General features: G+C 49.9%; 1 protein-coding gene across 1 annotated transcript in view; it reads right to left on the bottom strand.

Annotated features, from left to right (window-relative positions):
* The window catches only part of PLXNA4 (plexin A4), a 427,871-nt gene that overhangs the window by 96,259 nt on the left and 317,767 nt on the right, over positions 1 to 13,845 (bottom strand). Inside the window, exon 5 of the mRNA XM_072764009.1 lies at positions 11,043 to 11,143. Within this exon, the coding sequence (XP_072620110.1) occupies positions 11,043 to 11,143 (101 nt within the window). The remainder of the gene's footprint in view (positions 1 to 11,042; positions 11,144 to 13,845) is intronic.

Here is a 13,845-nt window from a genome sequence, read left to right as displayed (position 1 = left end):
GACAAGCTTGGAGGAGCTGGCTGGGATGGCAGGGAGGTCATTCCTTAGGGGCTGATCTGTTTTGGTTAAGAGTCTAGAGGAAGGAGGATGTCAGGAGCTGACGCAGGACAGGCAGGGGTACCAGGCAAGGGGTTTAGCAGGAACCAGAACAGCCAGGGAGGTCTTGTGGAGGCCACACAGGGCGGGGGGTGGGGGGGTGGGGGGATACTGGGGAGGGAGAAGACCGCTGAAGGGTGGGGCTGAGGATGAGGGAAGAGAGGCTCCAGGACACGCCCGGCCACTCTTGGGGTGACTCAACGCAGAGAACACCGCAGGGAAAGAAGGCATCTTTGGCTTTGGTGAGAAGGACAGCCTAATGGTGGAGAGGTGGCGGAGGGGTCAGAAGTCACCGAAAGTGTGGACTAAAGGAAGAAGAGGAGATACAGGGACAAAAATGGTGGCTACAGAGTAAGTTGGATGTGGAACAAGAAAGTAGAACATAATTCTGAGTAATCCCATCGTGGCTGCTAGTCACCGAGCGCTTCTAGGCACCTCAGTTAGAGGCTTATGGTTTATGTCACAGTCTCTCAACAATGTCACGAGGCAGGTACCATTGAAAAACCCATTCTGTAGACCAGGAAACTGCAAGAAGGGTGGATAAATAACTAGCTCAAGGTCACCAGCCAATCAGGGAGAACCAGTATTTGAACACAGAGGAATTCTGGAGCCTCTGCTCTTGACCACCGTGGTGTCAAGACCATCCTTCTGAATCTTCGAGACTGAGATATGAGGGATGGACCCCCGTGCTGCACTCTAAAGCCATTTCTCCACCATCTTGATGTTCTCTTTCTGTTGCTTGAGACGATTTCAAAATTTCCCTTCAAGGTTTGTCACTAGGCGAATGGCTACTTTTGCCTGCCACTAGGATGTGCTTTGGATATGATTTCAATTTGTGAATTCTCCAGGATCCTTCTAGGAATCCCGAGAGCAAAGGGTCAGACATGGATTGGTCACCTCCCTGGCACTCCCTGGCTGCTTTAGCAGACCATGGCAACAAGGGCATCTGCCTAAAAGTCTTGGAAGTTAATTTACCAGGCTAGCTCCTCTGTGAGGACTTCATTACCTCCAGCCATTAAGCTAATGTTATGGACTTTTCTAGGGTGTCTGCACTGACATCGCTATTAATAGGGTTATTACTCCCATTAACAGCAGACCCAGAGAGCTGGCTTAAATTATTCACTGACTCCCCAACTTTGAAGTCCTTATTTCCAAGAGCAATCAGTAGGTCTGAAAAATGTCTTTGATTAAATTATGAAGGGAGAAAAATGAACCTGTGTCGGGGCCAAGCATCACCTGGAGTTGCTAACTAGAGATAACAGACGAAGAAGAGAGGACTCCACCCTCTCTTGCAGATGTACAAAGGTACTCAGCTGTGGGATCTCAAGACAAGGTCTACCTGCATGGATTGCTGCTTCCAAAGTTCATGTGACTGCATCCTGCCATGGCTCCCCAAATTTGAGAGCCCCCAAACCAAATACTTGTCATCCCCTCCCCTCAGATTTAAGTCTTACCAAGGAAGCCACCATAGCTTACAATTTTAAACATCTCACCTAACTGTGTAATCTTGGGCAAATTACTTAACCTCTTGGTGCCTCCATTTTCTCTTCTGCAAAATGGGGACAGAATAGAATTTACCAAATAGGGTTATTATGGGAGAATTAAGTGAGGTTATGCAAGTAAAGTATTTAGAGCAGGGCATAGCTCATTGGAGATAAGCCCTCCATGAATGCCCACCAGTATTAGGATCCCACCCCTGTTCTGCCTTCTTCATGCAAGCCTTCCAAAATATAGCTGGCACAAAAGCACAGATTTTTTTCAGACTGGCCCACGGGGCAAATCAGAGACAAAAAGACAGAGATGGCTCTAGCAATTTTCTTCCTAATGAGGGATGGGGAGCCCCAGAGGCCAGGATGGAGGAAAGAGGGGAAGAGTGGTCTGGCTTGCTTGGAGCTCTGCTTTCTTACTAGCTGTCAAAGGGTATTGACTACTCAGCTCTCTTAGTGGAAAGTCAAGTTTAAGGTCAGTGTCAGGGATGTTTTGACATTTCTACTATCCCTCAGGGCCCGTGAGGGTGGAGGCTGCAAATGTCCAAAAGCACAGGCAACTGACCTTAGATGTGATAGGATAATGGAGGGGGAAGGACGGATCCCTTCTGAGTTCTTACAGGGTCTGCCAGGGTAATGACCTCCTACTCTTCTAAGGCTGTGATTTCTCATTAGCCCAGGCAAGAGCTGGCAAGTGTGCAAAGGACTCATGCAATGACTTTTGGGGGCGGCGCAGGTGGTGGCTTAGATGTTTCCTGGGTCCTTCCTATAGCATTTGCTTTAACTCCACTGTGGGAAATTGAGGAAGGTCCTGCTTCATCCATTTGCCAGGCAGGTCTCAAAAAGTGCACATCAGGTGACAGAGTCTTCAGGCAGTGGCCCAAACAGCACCCTCATGGGCCCCCAACAATGCAGGCCTGCGGGTGGCCAGCAGGAGGTAGACCCTGCGCAGACAAGCTCGGGCCCCCAGAACTGGAGTCCGGCCCTGCTCACCTTCTCTACAACCCTTCGTCATCCCTCTTGCTCTGCAGCTGGGCCCTCCAGCCCCAGTTCAGAGGTGTCGAAAGGCCATGGGGACAGAGGCCTGGTACCTGGAGGGGTTATTATTCAAGCCAGTGGTTCCAATGAGATTATCCTCTCTAATGAAGCAGCCACCTCCGCCCTCCCCTAAGCCTGAACTTTCGCTGCTGGAGAATTCCCAGCCAAGTGGAAAATTGGAAAAGAGAGGAACGGAGAAAGGAAGAGGGTGAGGGAGAGGGAAGACATGGTGATTAATTTCTTTAGAAATTAATTCCTAAGGACAGTGATAGAAATATTAACGTCTAGGGCCGCCAACTGGGCAAGCAAATTTCAATTTGGAACTGGGGCTCTGAGTGGGGTCTGGGTGAGCCTCCAGGCTGGAGGTGGGGTGGGGCATGCTGGTCCTTCCCGGGCCCTCCAGCAGGGTCCCCCAGCCCTTGGATACCAGCACATGTCCTGACTTATCCCCACTGCTGACCCTGCTTCTCGCCCATCCTTAATGTCTCATGTTGGCCATGGCCTGGGCTGAGGGGTACTATTGTGGGGAGCTGTGGTTAGAACACCAGGAGATTGGAAAAAATTGGAAGTGGGGGTAGGGTTCCCCAAATGGCTTATTCTAACGGGGGCTCGTTGGTTGGTCACTGTGTCCCCATCCGGGAACCCTGGTGAGGGAAGAGACTGGGTTTGCCCATCATGTTAGCCTTGCCCTCTTCAGGAAAGCCCAGGGAAATGGGCAGGCACAGCTGCGCAGCCTGGAGGAGGGTGAGCTAGACGGTGAAGGGAACCCTTCTAGGCAGATGCATGTGCAAGAAGTTTCTTACATGAAGAGCGTGGACCAGCCGTGCCCCACAGTGTCGTGATTCTAGACCCAGTGACTGACACCACAGTCTCCACCTAAGTCCTGAGGCTGTTCCTGGATAAACCAAATGTAAACCACTGACTCCGCTATAGTTTCCCTTTGGCCACCAGCTGATGAAATGGCCCTTTGTCATCTCTAAAGCTCCAAAGCCAACCTGAGGAGCAGATATGGGCTTCCCTCATGGGTCCCAGCTGCTGAAGCAGGAGGGAGGGCGGAATAGGACTGAATAGAACCAGCAGGAGCAGGAGTCCGGAGGAGACCTGAGAACCTCTGAGGGCTTGGCTTGCACGGCAACCACGTGGGCCTAGCTCACTACCGTCACATCAGGCCCACAGCCTGACTCCCAGGGGGTGCCAGGTGGGACTCTCGCCTTGCCTTCCTTTGGCCCCCTCCTCAAACAGATGATATCCTGAACACTAACCTCAGGTGGTGGTAAAAGGAACCTGGGGTGGGGGTGGGGGTTTCCCTGTTGCTGAGAAGAGATTTACATTTAGCAGTTGCCCAAGGGAAGGGGAAGTGGGGACTGCTTCTCTCCTCTCTCTGCCAGTAGGTAGCACTGTTCAGACCTCTTATTTCTGTTAAGGGTTGAGGAAAGGCTAGGAAAGAGGAGGTGGAGAGAAGAGCAGGATTGGAGGGAGGAGGAGGGACAGAGGGCAGGAGATGGAGAGAGAGACAGCGCTCACATGGACCCCAGGCTTTCCTAATTCCTATGAGCTGATGACAGTGTTGACTTAATATCCTTCAGTCCTGAAAGCATGTGCTCTACACATGCGTGTGGGGAGGAGGGGGAGGCAGGAGTTAAGAGGGGAAAACAAGCTTCCTTAACCCATGCTGTCTATCAGCTGAGCCACAGATGGAAAAACTCGACTGCACCAGTATCCAGTCTGGGATTCATCCCTCGGGACCGGGGGCTGATAACTTCTTGGCAAAGCCTCAGGGAAGACCAGAGTGTAGACTGCAAAGTTTGCTGGGCAGAAGGGATTTTACCAATTCCCCAGGAGTGCGTGGGCATTCTGCAAACGGCCCTCGGAGAGATCACTGCCTTGGCAGGTTGGTAGTAAGCAGTCCTTCGACACAGCTTAAAAATAAAATAGAACCAGGCTATGGGAGAGGCTAAGAAGCAGCAAGGAAGGACTTGCATTTTTGGAATCTGTTCGTGCTTCATTAAGGGGACGCTCAGCCGTGGCTATGGGACGGACTTTGCACCTTCCCAGGGGCCAGGGCCGACTAAGGCACGCTGCCCCCGTGGTGTGGCTGGTTGGGGTCGCCCGAGGCAGGGAGACTTCCCAGCAGTGGGTGCTTCCAGCCGCCCAGCCACAGCCTGCCAGTCCTGGAAGGGGGGACAGGGAGAGGCCAGGCCATGGAGGAGGCCCTGGGGTCTGGCCCAAGGCCTCAGCTCCTCCAGTCACTGCCATCAGGGTGACCTCCGGGGACCATGAAGGCCATGAAGGTGCTTCATGCACGTCTTTCCCTTCCTCTTCAGTGTGGCGGCAGGGTGGCTTTTCCATTGCCGCTCTCAGCTGAGGAAACTGAGCCCAGGCTGGCTCGGTGCACAGACAGCTTCCTAGCTGCAACCTCCCCCTTCCGCTCTGGATAGCAGTCTCTCCCTCTCCCTCTCCTCTCCCTTCACTCTCTACATCTTGGCAGAAACCATACAAAAGAGAAAAGGGGTGGATACTGCACAGTACCCTGTGCCAAGCACCCAGGGGTGGGCATTCTCCCAACAGAAGAAATCTGTAAGGATGAGGGGTCACCACGGGGCAAGGGGGAGACTTTATAAAAGCTGATCTTATCTTTCCCCTGTTGATGTCTTGGGTTACATGAGCCTCCCGGGAGTGACGCTGACCAATCTTCTTCAGAAAGGTAATGTCTGGGGCCAATCGATGTGGCTGGGCCTGCCGTGGGATCCTGTTACCTGCTGAGATGGAGATGGGCTTCTTGGCCTGGGCCTGATGGCGGGAAGATGGAGAGGGGCCTTGGGACGTGCCAAGCATGCTGGTTGGAGGGCATGTTCCAGGCCCAGGACAGGCAAAGGTGGGCTGTCAGAACAGGTAGGCTCGGACCCAAGGTGAATGCCCCGGGGAACATGGGCTCAAGATTCAGGCGCAAATAAAAACCCAGCCTGTTGAAATCACTGTTGCCACTGGAAACAAGCAAGCCCGCAGGCTGGGTCAAGGGCCGCATGAGGGGACAATGGGGTGATGTTCTGTGTGACTGGGCTGGCAGGCCCGTCCCTTGAGACAACTGGAGGGACATTTCAGTTACACGAGCATTTCTTAAGCCTTTTCAGTCTGCACCCCACCTGTGCCCTTGCTGGTAGAAAGGACCCTTTCAGCTACCTGAGCCACCTGTTCGAAGGGGCCCTGCTCTTAAACTATGCACTCGCTCTCTCTCCTGCTCCTCCGCCTCTCTCTCCCTGTTTCTCTCACTCTCTCCCTCCCTCTCTCTGTCTCACACACGCACAGAGCCTCTGCTGGCCTCTTCCCACAAAGCTCTCAGCCTCCTACTCCCTAGAACCATGGAAAAGTTGGCAAAAGTGACAGAAAAAGGACATACCTTAACACTCAAAGGAGCCCTCGTCCTGCTGCTCTCTTGCCCTGGTTTTCCTGAGGGTCAGGCTCGCAGCACTTAGGACAGGTGTTTGCCCATGATGGGGACTTACCAAATGTGCCGATTCTGGCACAGTCTGCAACCCCTGCTCCCTGCCCCCTCCCCGGATGAGGGTCCTGGTTCTCAGGAAGCTTCAGGGCTGATGCAGTCCCCTTGTATCCCCTGAGCTTCGCCCAGTGCCTGGCACTGAGGGAGCAAGGCCAGTGTGAAAAGGTGTACAGATAAGACCTATGGGGGGCACAGCACTCCCACATGCAATAAAGCCCCTGCATTTTCCACCATGCTCCGTTCTCAGCAAACAGAGGTGCCCCCAGGGGGAGTATCTGCAGGTTCCCTCTGGTCCTCCTCCACCTTCTGCACTATCTATGCCTGCCTCAGCCTTTTCTAGCCATGTCCTCATGCACCTCTCCCAAACATGAATGTCTGGCTGGCAACTATTTAAAATGAAAGGGAGAAAATTAGAATAGAATAGAATAGAATAGAATAGAATAGAATAGAATAGAATAGAAAAATAAAATAAAGTAAAATAAAATAAAATGGAGAGTGTATTAGAAAAAGTGGTGTCTGGCTTTGACCTGAACTTAAGTGACTAGGGAAGAAAGGCCCACCGGAAAGAATGGGAAGGAACATGAGAGAACCTTCTGGATGAAGGATGTTTTGTATATCTTTTTATTTTAAATATTTTATTTATTTATTTTAGAGAGGGAGAGAGAAAGTGAGCACGCGAGCAGTGGGGGCGGGCTGGGGGGGGGGGAGGTGGTGAGAGGGAGAGAGAAAGAGAGAAGCAGGCTCCTGCCTGAGCGTGGAGCCTGATGCTATGTGATGTGGGGCTTGATCCCATGACCCTGAGATCACGATCTGAGCCGAAATCAAGAGTCAGCTGCTTAACTGACTGAGCCAGCCTGGCGTCCCAGATATTTTGTAGATATTGGTGGGAGTGTGGATTACCTGGGCCTTCCAAATTGTTCAAAGTGTACACTTAAGACCTGCTTATCTCACTTTCTCTATATTAAGCATTATATTCTGATTTACAGCATCTTAGAAGATCCAGGGACCTTCTCTTCTTCATTTAGCCATGGGGGCCAATGATTCTCCTTAGTCCTTAACTCTGGGAGGCAACATCAGGGTGGGCAGGCAGTCTCGACATAGGGTGCTCAGGAGCTATATCCTCCCCCGGCGGCGGGGGGGGGGGGCGTGAGATTTATCAGACACATTTGCATAGACCCCAGCACCAGGAGGCTCAAACTTTCAGAAACTACCACCTTGGCCTGGGGGTGTGCCTTGGACTTTTACAACATCATTTATCATCTGATTTTATCCACTTGCCACTGGCACAGAGAGGTATTGTGTTTCCTCTTTATAAACGAAGATGCCAAGTTTCTGATGTACAGAGTTACGATCCTCCTAAGTTGTGGATTCCATATTTGCAAATTCACCGTACTTGCTAACATTTATTTAAAATCCCCAGGGATCCCTGGGTGGCACAGCGGTTTGGCGCCTGCCTTTGGCCCAGGGCGCGATCCTGGAGACCCGGGATCGAATCCCACGTCGGGCTCCCGGTGCATGGAGCCTGCTTCTCCCTCTGCCTGTGTCTCTGCCTCTCTCTCTCTCTCTGTGACTATCATAAATAAATAAAAATTAAAAAAAAAATAAAATAAAATCCCCAACTGGAGGGGCACCTGGTGGCTCAGTGGTTGAGCGTCTGCCTTCAGCTCAGGGTGTGATCCCGGGGTCCTGGGATTGAGTCTCACATCCAGCTCCCCACAGGGAGCCTGCTTCTCCCTCCGCCCGTGTCTCTGCTTCTCTCTCTGGGTCTCTCATGAATAAATAAATAAAATCTTAAAAAAAATAAAATGGAATCCCCAACTGGATACTTATGGCCCTTTTGTGGTCATTTCTGGACATGAGCAGAGTGGAGAAAGATGTGAATGGCCACATCCACACATCCCTATCAGAGGTTGAACGAGGTTGAGGATACTCTGCTTTCTTGTTTCAGTTCACACTTTAAACAAAGGTCCTTTCCATGGCCTATTGAGTGCCGTGTTTTTTGCATTTTCATGCATTTTGTTGGTGATGACACTGTTTAAAATGTCCCCCAGGTATTGTGCTGAAGTGCTGTCTAATGTTCTTAAGCATGAGAAGAACATGTTGTGCCTTACGGAGAAAATACATGTGCTAGGTCAACTTTGTTCAGGCACGAGTTCTAGTGCTGTTGGCCTTGAGTTCAATGTTTAAAAAGAAACCAATTTATATTAAATACGGTGTCTTTAAACAGAGACACACGTAAGACACAGCTATGTATTAAGTTGTTGACAGACATGCTATGATCAGAGGCTCGTAGGAACCCACCCTGGAACCATCCTAGGAGTGGTGGTTCTGTATTCTCAGATTCGGTGTTTGGGGTGACTTATGGAACAGAGTGACCTTGAGTAATGGGAATTGCCTGTACTTGTCCAAACCCCATAGCACATTTACAAAGAGTGAGAAGTAGATTCCAGTGATTTCCATCCCAGCCATCCTGCTAGGTCCCTCACGGCTCTCCCACGCCTGTTCCCGCTGTGGCATCTTGGGGAAGGAAGAGCTGCCAGCAGCAGTAGCTCAGTGCTGAGCAACTCGATAAGGGCTGTACCAACATGACACGCACGAAGAAGACAGGCAAACGCCAACGTGAGATGTGATGCCAGGTTAACAGAGGTGAGGAGACTTCAGCAGGAGCATCTACCACCCAGAGGAAGGCAGTTTGAGGCTGGGATCCCGCGGGAAGGGAAGGATGAAGGATGCAGCTTCAACAGAGCCATCTAGACAATTGGTGGGGGTGACCAAAGTCAAGAGAGGCAGGGCACCCACACCCAGGAGCTCTTGGTCCTTCCCCGACTGTGTGGTGATTCCTGATTTCATTCTCTGACAACTCGACGAGGCAGCAAGACAGGCATCACTGTCTCCAATTCGCAGATGAATTGGGCTGCCCCAGATTTACAGCTGGGCCATGTAAAATTTGGACTTGGTGGGAGATGCCCGACGTGGGTGCCCCTGGTTGTTTTCTTTAGGCCACACTGAGGCAGAGTGCTGGCTTCTCACTGCAGGCTGGTGGGCTCCTTCACCAACTACCTAGACTTCTCTTTGGCCCCAATCCACCCCTATTTTCAGGTATTATTTCCCAGTCCACTTGATAGGAGGCAGGTATCATGTTACTGAAGGAGAAACTGAGGCCACACAGGAAATAATTCTGGGTCTCCCCTTCCTTTTTTCTGTTGAACTCAGCTCTAGGGACAGGATGTAGGGTTACTCACAGCTCCCCTGCTTACTTTCCAGAGCCTAGGGGGTCCTTCATCCACACAGGGTTTAGTGCCATGTGGGTCAGTGTCACCAGGCAGGACCAAGGCTGGCATGGAGACCTGTCTCTGGGTGCCACAGACATGATATGTCCGAGAGGGGCCAGCTTTCCTGATTGCCCTTGATGGACGCTAAGTGTGGGTACCCCACGCCAGGATCTGCTGAGCTACCCTTGGCTAAGGCAAAAGCCAGCTGGCCTAGGCCCCCGAGGAAGCAAGGGGTCTAGAGCATGGCCCCTTCCTGAGAGGCCCCAGGGGAAGAGGAAAAAGGAAATGACTTCCCTTCTACCTTTCAAAGTACCACCCAGGCAACTCCTCTGCACCCATCAGAGCTGCTTTGAATTCTGAACCCAATCTCTCCCATGCTGTGAGGCTGGCTGCTCTTGGGCTCTATTGATCCATGTCACCATACAGATGTTTGCATACATTCCCATCCCCCTAGTTTCCAGTCATCCTCCCTTATGTGAGTCAACGGGTCTCAATTTTTCCCACCATAACACAACTGAGCGATTTCAAAGAGCTCAAGGACTCATGATGCATGAGCCTGTACCCAGGGACGGGAGGGTGACTGTGCCCTTGGGAGAGGATGCACTAGAATTTAAGAGGACATTTCTCACTTTCAGAAGCATCCCTGGTATGGGAGCAAGGTCCTGCCCCCACCTTCTCACACTTGAGAATGACTAGAAGATGTCCTTGGTCACATCCAGTTCAGGCTCTTAGCAGGGAGACTAAAGAAAGCCTTCTCCCTAATGTGCAACATGGTGTCTGACTGGTAGCATCTCAGTTTCAAGTGTTGACCAGAAGCCTGGGGTTCTAGCAACATAGTTTAACTGGCAGCAAATTCCCTCTGCGTGGGGCCCAGCTATTGTTGGCTTCTCCAGTCAGCAATGCCAAGGGTCTTTGGATCCCCAACGAAGAGCACATGTCTGGGTGGGTTGTCTGTACCCTGCACCGCAGCCCTCAGATCACTTCTCTGATTTATCTCCACCCTATGCCATTTGCTTCTTCCCTCTTCTTGAGAATACAGTGGAACCCGCGCAGAGAGGTGCAGAGGTAGAGTGCCCAGCCCTTGAGACAGGGACTTTGGATCTAGTGAGCCCAGGCGCAGGGTCCTCTGACAGCCAGAGGGGGGTCCTTGGGGGCTGCACGCTCGAAATGTACACCTCAAATACCAGAAGATTCTGGGGAGATATTGAAGAAGGTCTTATGTGGATGTCATATCACTAAATGGAGAGTCCATATCTCGCACATGATCTAGTGGCCCACGTGAGACTTGACAACAAAGGCCAGTGCCTTTTCCTGGCATTCAGTCCTAGAGCCTCACTCTGCAGCCAAGTCAGAGTCAGGAATGTTTGGGATAATCTCCCTCCTGCCCTCCAGGGTGTAATTACCCATGTGATTCCAAGTCCCAATTCATCATCATTCCCAGGCTGACATTTCCACATATCTCTTATGGGAATCTGGCAATTTAACGTGAAGTCAGAACCAAAGAAGGGGATAGGATTGGCAACTGGTACAAAGAAGGAAGCATAAGAAAAGGCAGGGAGAGAAGAGAGATCAGAGGGAAAGAGGGTGGTGACAGAGGAGGGGAATTAGGGAGGGAGTGCGAGGCAGGAGGAAGCTACCCAGCGTACTCACGTGTTGTGGAGCACACACCAGCCGCAGTGGGGATCGCCCGAGCCCAGGCACTCGCTGCAGCTCCGATACTGACTGCAGGACTCCACAGGGACTCTGGTGAGCTGGGACAGGAAGACAAGAGAGGGGTGATCAGGATTTTGCACAACACCCTGTAGTGTTGCTATTCCCAGGAAGAGATGCTATTCCATCAGATAAATCACCTGAATCAGTGTAGGAACGTGAAGAGGCCCAGAGCTCCAGGCTGGAAGAGACCTTGAGGGATCATATTGGAGCAGGTGGCCACCTGAGCATCCGGGGGAGACACCACCTGTTACCTTTTTAGCCGTCTCCCTGCATAACCTCCTTACAGCTCATATTAAATTGTTATAGAAGATATTTATACAGTGTGTGTTGACGCTTTCCCACCATCACAACCCCCCAATACTCTACAAACGTCCAATCCATCACCTGCTTACTTCTTAAAAATGGAATGAACCCAAATATTTATTTTCTCCATTCTTGTTTTCCTCTCCTTCCTTCCTTCCTTCCTTCCTTCCTTCCTTCCTTCCTTCCTTCCTTCCTTTTTTCTTTCTTTCTTTCTTTCTTTCTTTCTTTCTTTCTTTCTTTCTTTCTTTCTTTTTCTTTTTTTCTTTCCTTTCTTTCCTTTCTCTATAAGGTGTACTGTCTTCTTCTGGGTTCATCTCTTTTACTCTTTTTTGTTTCATTGGTATGATCTGTGTGGTTCCCGAGAGCATGTAAGTAAGCCAAGTTCAAGACCCTTCTCTTTCTCATTCTCCACACTTTTGAACTCATTTGGTAGCTGTTAACCTACCCGCTCTCTTTCTCATGCTGTTGGCCAAATGGCTCTCAAGGTTTTTCACTCTGGTGCTTTCGTAGAACAGCTGTTGCTAGCTACTTCTCCTCCTGCCCACACCCTTTTCATGACTAGAGGCTCCCTCTCCCACCCCAAAGCCCTGTACTCGCTTTCGCCAGCCACTTGTTCATGTAAAATGTTCCACGTGACATTTCTGCTTAGCCCAAGTGCTTCCATCGCCTGCATGCTCTGCAAGATCTTTTGCATTTCTTTGTTCCCCAACGTAGCTTCGTGCCCGGATGTCTTTTTACGTGACTTCTCAGGGCCCAGTACATAAGAGGTACTTAATCACGATACCCAGGATCAAATGGGATTTTAATTTTCTTTCAATAGCCTTGGTCTTTATTGTCTATTTTGCCAGTTTCATCTTTATGAAAAGTTTTTTTTTGTTGTTGTTTTTTGAATCATCCTTTTTCCATTTGGGACACTGTTTTATCTCAGCAGAAGACTTCTTACCTAATCTTTCAGCTTGCACTAAGAGAATTTGATGTGGCCGTCCTTTTTAATTTTTTGCCGTCAGACAACAGGCGCCGAGAAGCACAGATCACACCGACCTGGCTGAGCCTCTGTGCTTCCTGAGCAAATGCACAGGCTGTGTCCCCGCCACCCTCCCACGCACCCCCACCCCTCCTGCTGCTGCAGGGGGCATCTGCCTCCGAAAAATTATGTACACTTGGCAGGGGCTATTTGTAACTCATGCACAGGCGAACTGGCACCAGGGTCTGCTCAATTAGTCTCGAAACCATCTTTTGGAATTAATTAATAATTAATTCTAAACCCCATATGATCTCTTTTCCCTTTCTACCTTCATTTTCTTATTCCCTTTACATATCTTTTGGTTTGGGTTTTGTTTCCTCAAGTGCACACGGAGCCTTCTTAATGACTACGCTGCAATGTTCCTTCTTCCCAGCTACCTGTTGGCCTCTCGCTCCCATCTTAGAGTTTTGTCCTTGGCCTCTGTGACCCTCTCTCCACATTCTTGGATGTCTTTTTGCACTTGTGGGATTTCATCTTTCCTGTTACTACTGCTCATGTAATCTGCATGGGCTATGCCTCAGCTCTGCCTACATGTGACTTTCCCATTTTTGCAATTAATTCTGACAATCCGTTGTGTACAAATTACCCTGCTGGCTCTATGCATAGCCAGGAACTTACCCTATTCCTACTGCCTCTTTAATTTCTCTTCCTACCCCCTAAGTGGGCACAGACATGCTGGTCATGTAAGTATATAAACCCTGGTTCCCAGTCCAAAATACCTGGGCTCCCAGGAATTCGTGAGGGGTAATAAGGTCCACAAGCTATTTTCAATATTTCCAAAAGCCTAATGGAAATTGGATGGTGGCTGTTTTCTTTCTTATATGCATACTTGGTGATGTATGTCCCATATTAAAAATGGGAAATATATTATTACTTAATAAATGCAGTTTATTTAGCAGGCAAAAATCTTTGAAAACATGATGCCTTGAGGGGAAAAAAAGTAATAAAAGGGACCATAGATGGTGGAAGTCAGTAACACAAGTACATAATAATGTTTTCATATGTTCCAGCTGCTTGTCTAGCACTCCATATTTTGCACGAGCTTGAGGAGAAAATCATGGCTTGTTCAATCAAAAGCATTTTCTTGGTCTAAACTTAATTAATATCCTCCCCAGTTTCTCCCATTGACATGTTCTATAATGTGTCTTGGATGGATGTGCCATGGGGCTCTGGGGTGTGCCCGCTGCTTGGCGAACCTGATGTTCAAAAGGCTTTGCATTCAGATTTCTAAAAATATCTTGCAACTGGTGATTAAACAGTGCCAATACCCAGAATCATAAAAATCTTTCCTCTCCCGATTTTAAGTGAGTGTGATTTTAGTTTGGTTGGAAGGAGTATAAGAGTACTGGACCCCGCAGAGCTGGGTTCCAATCCTGGCTCCATCGTTTACCATGTTTACCAGCGATAATGTTC

The sequence above is a fragment of the Vulpes vulpes genome, chromosome 7 (genome assembly GCF_048418805.1).
Source record: "Vulpes vulpes isolate BD-2025 chromosome 7, VulVul3, whole genome shotgun sequence".
In the NCBI taxonomy this organism is placed as follows: domain Eukaryota; kingdom Metazoa; phylum Chordata; class Mammalia; order Carnivora; family Canidae; genus Vulpes; species Vulpes vulpes.
Note: the sequence above shows the minus strand (reverse complement) of the source record. Positions and strands in the feature narration are given on the sequence as shown.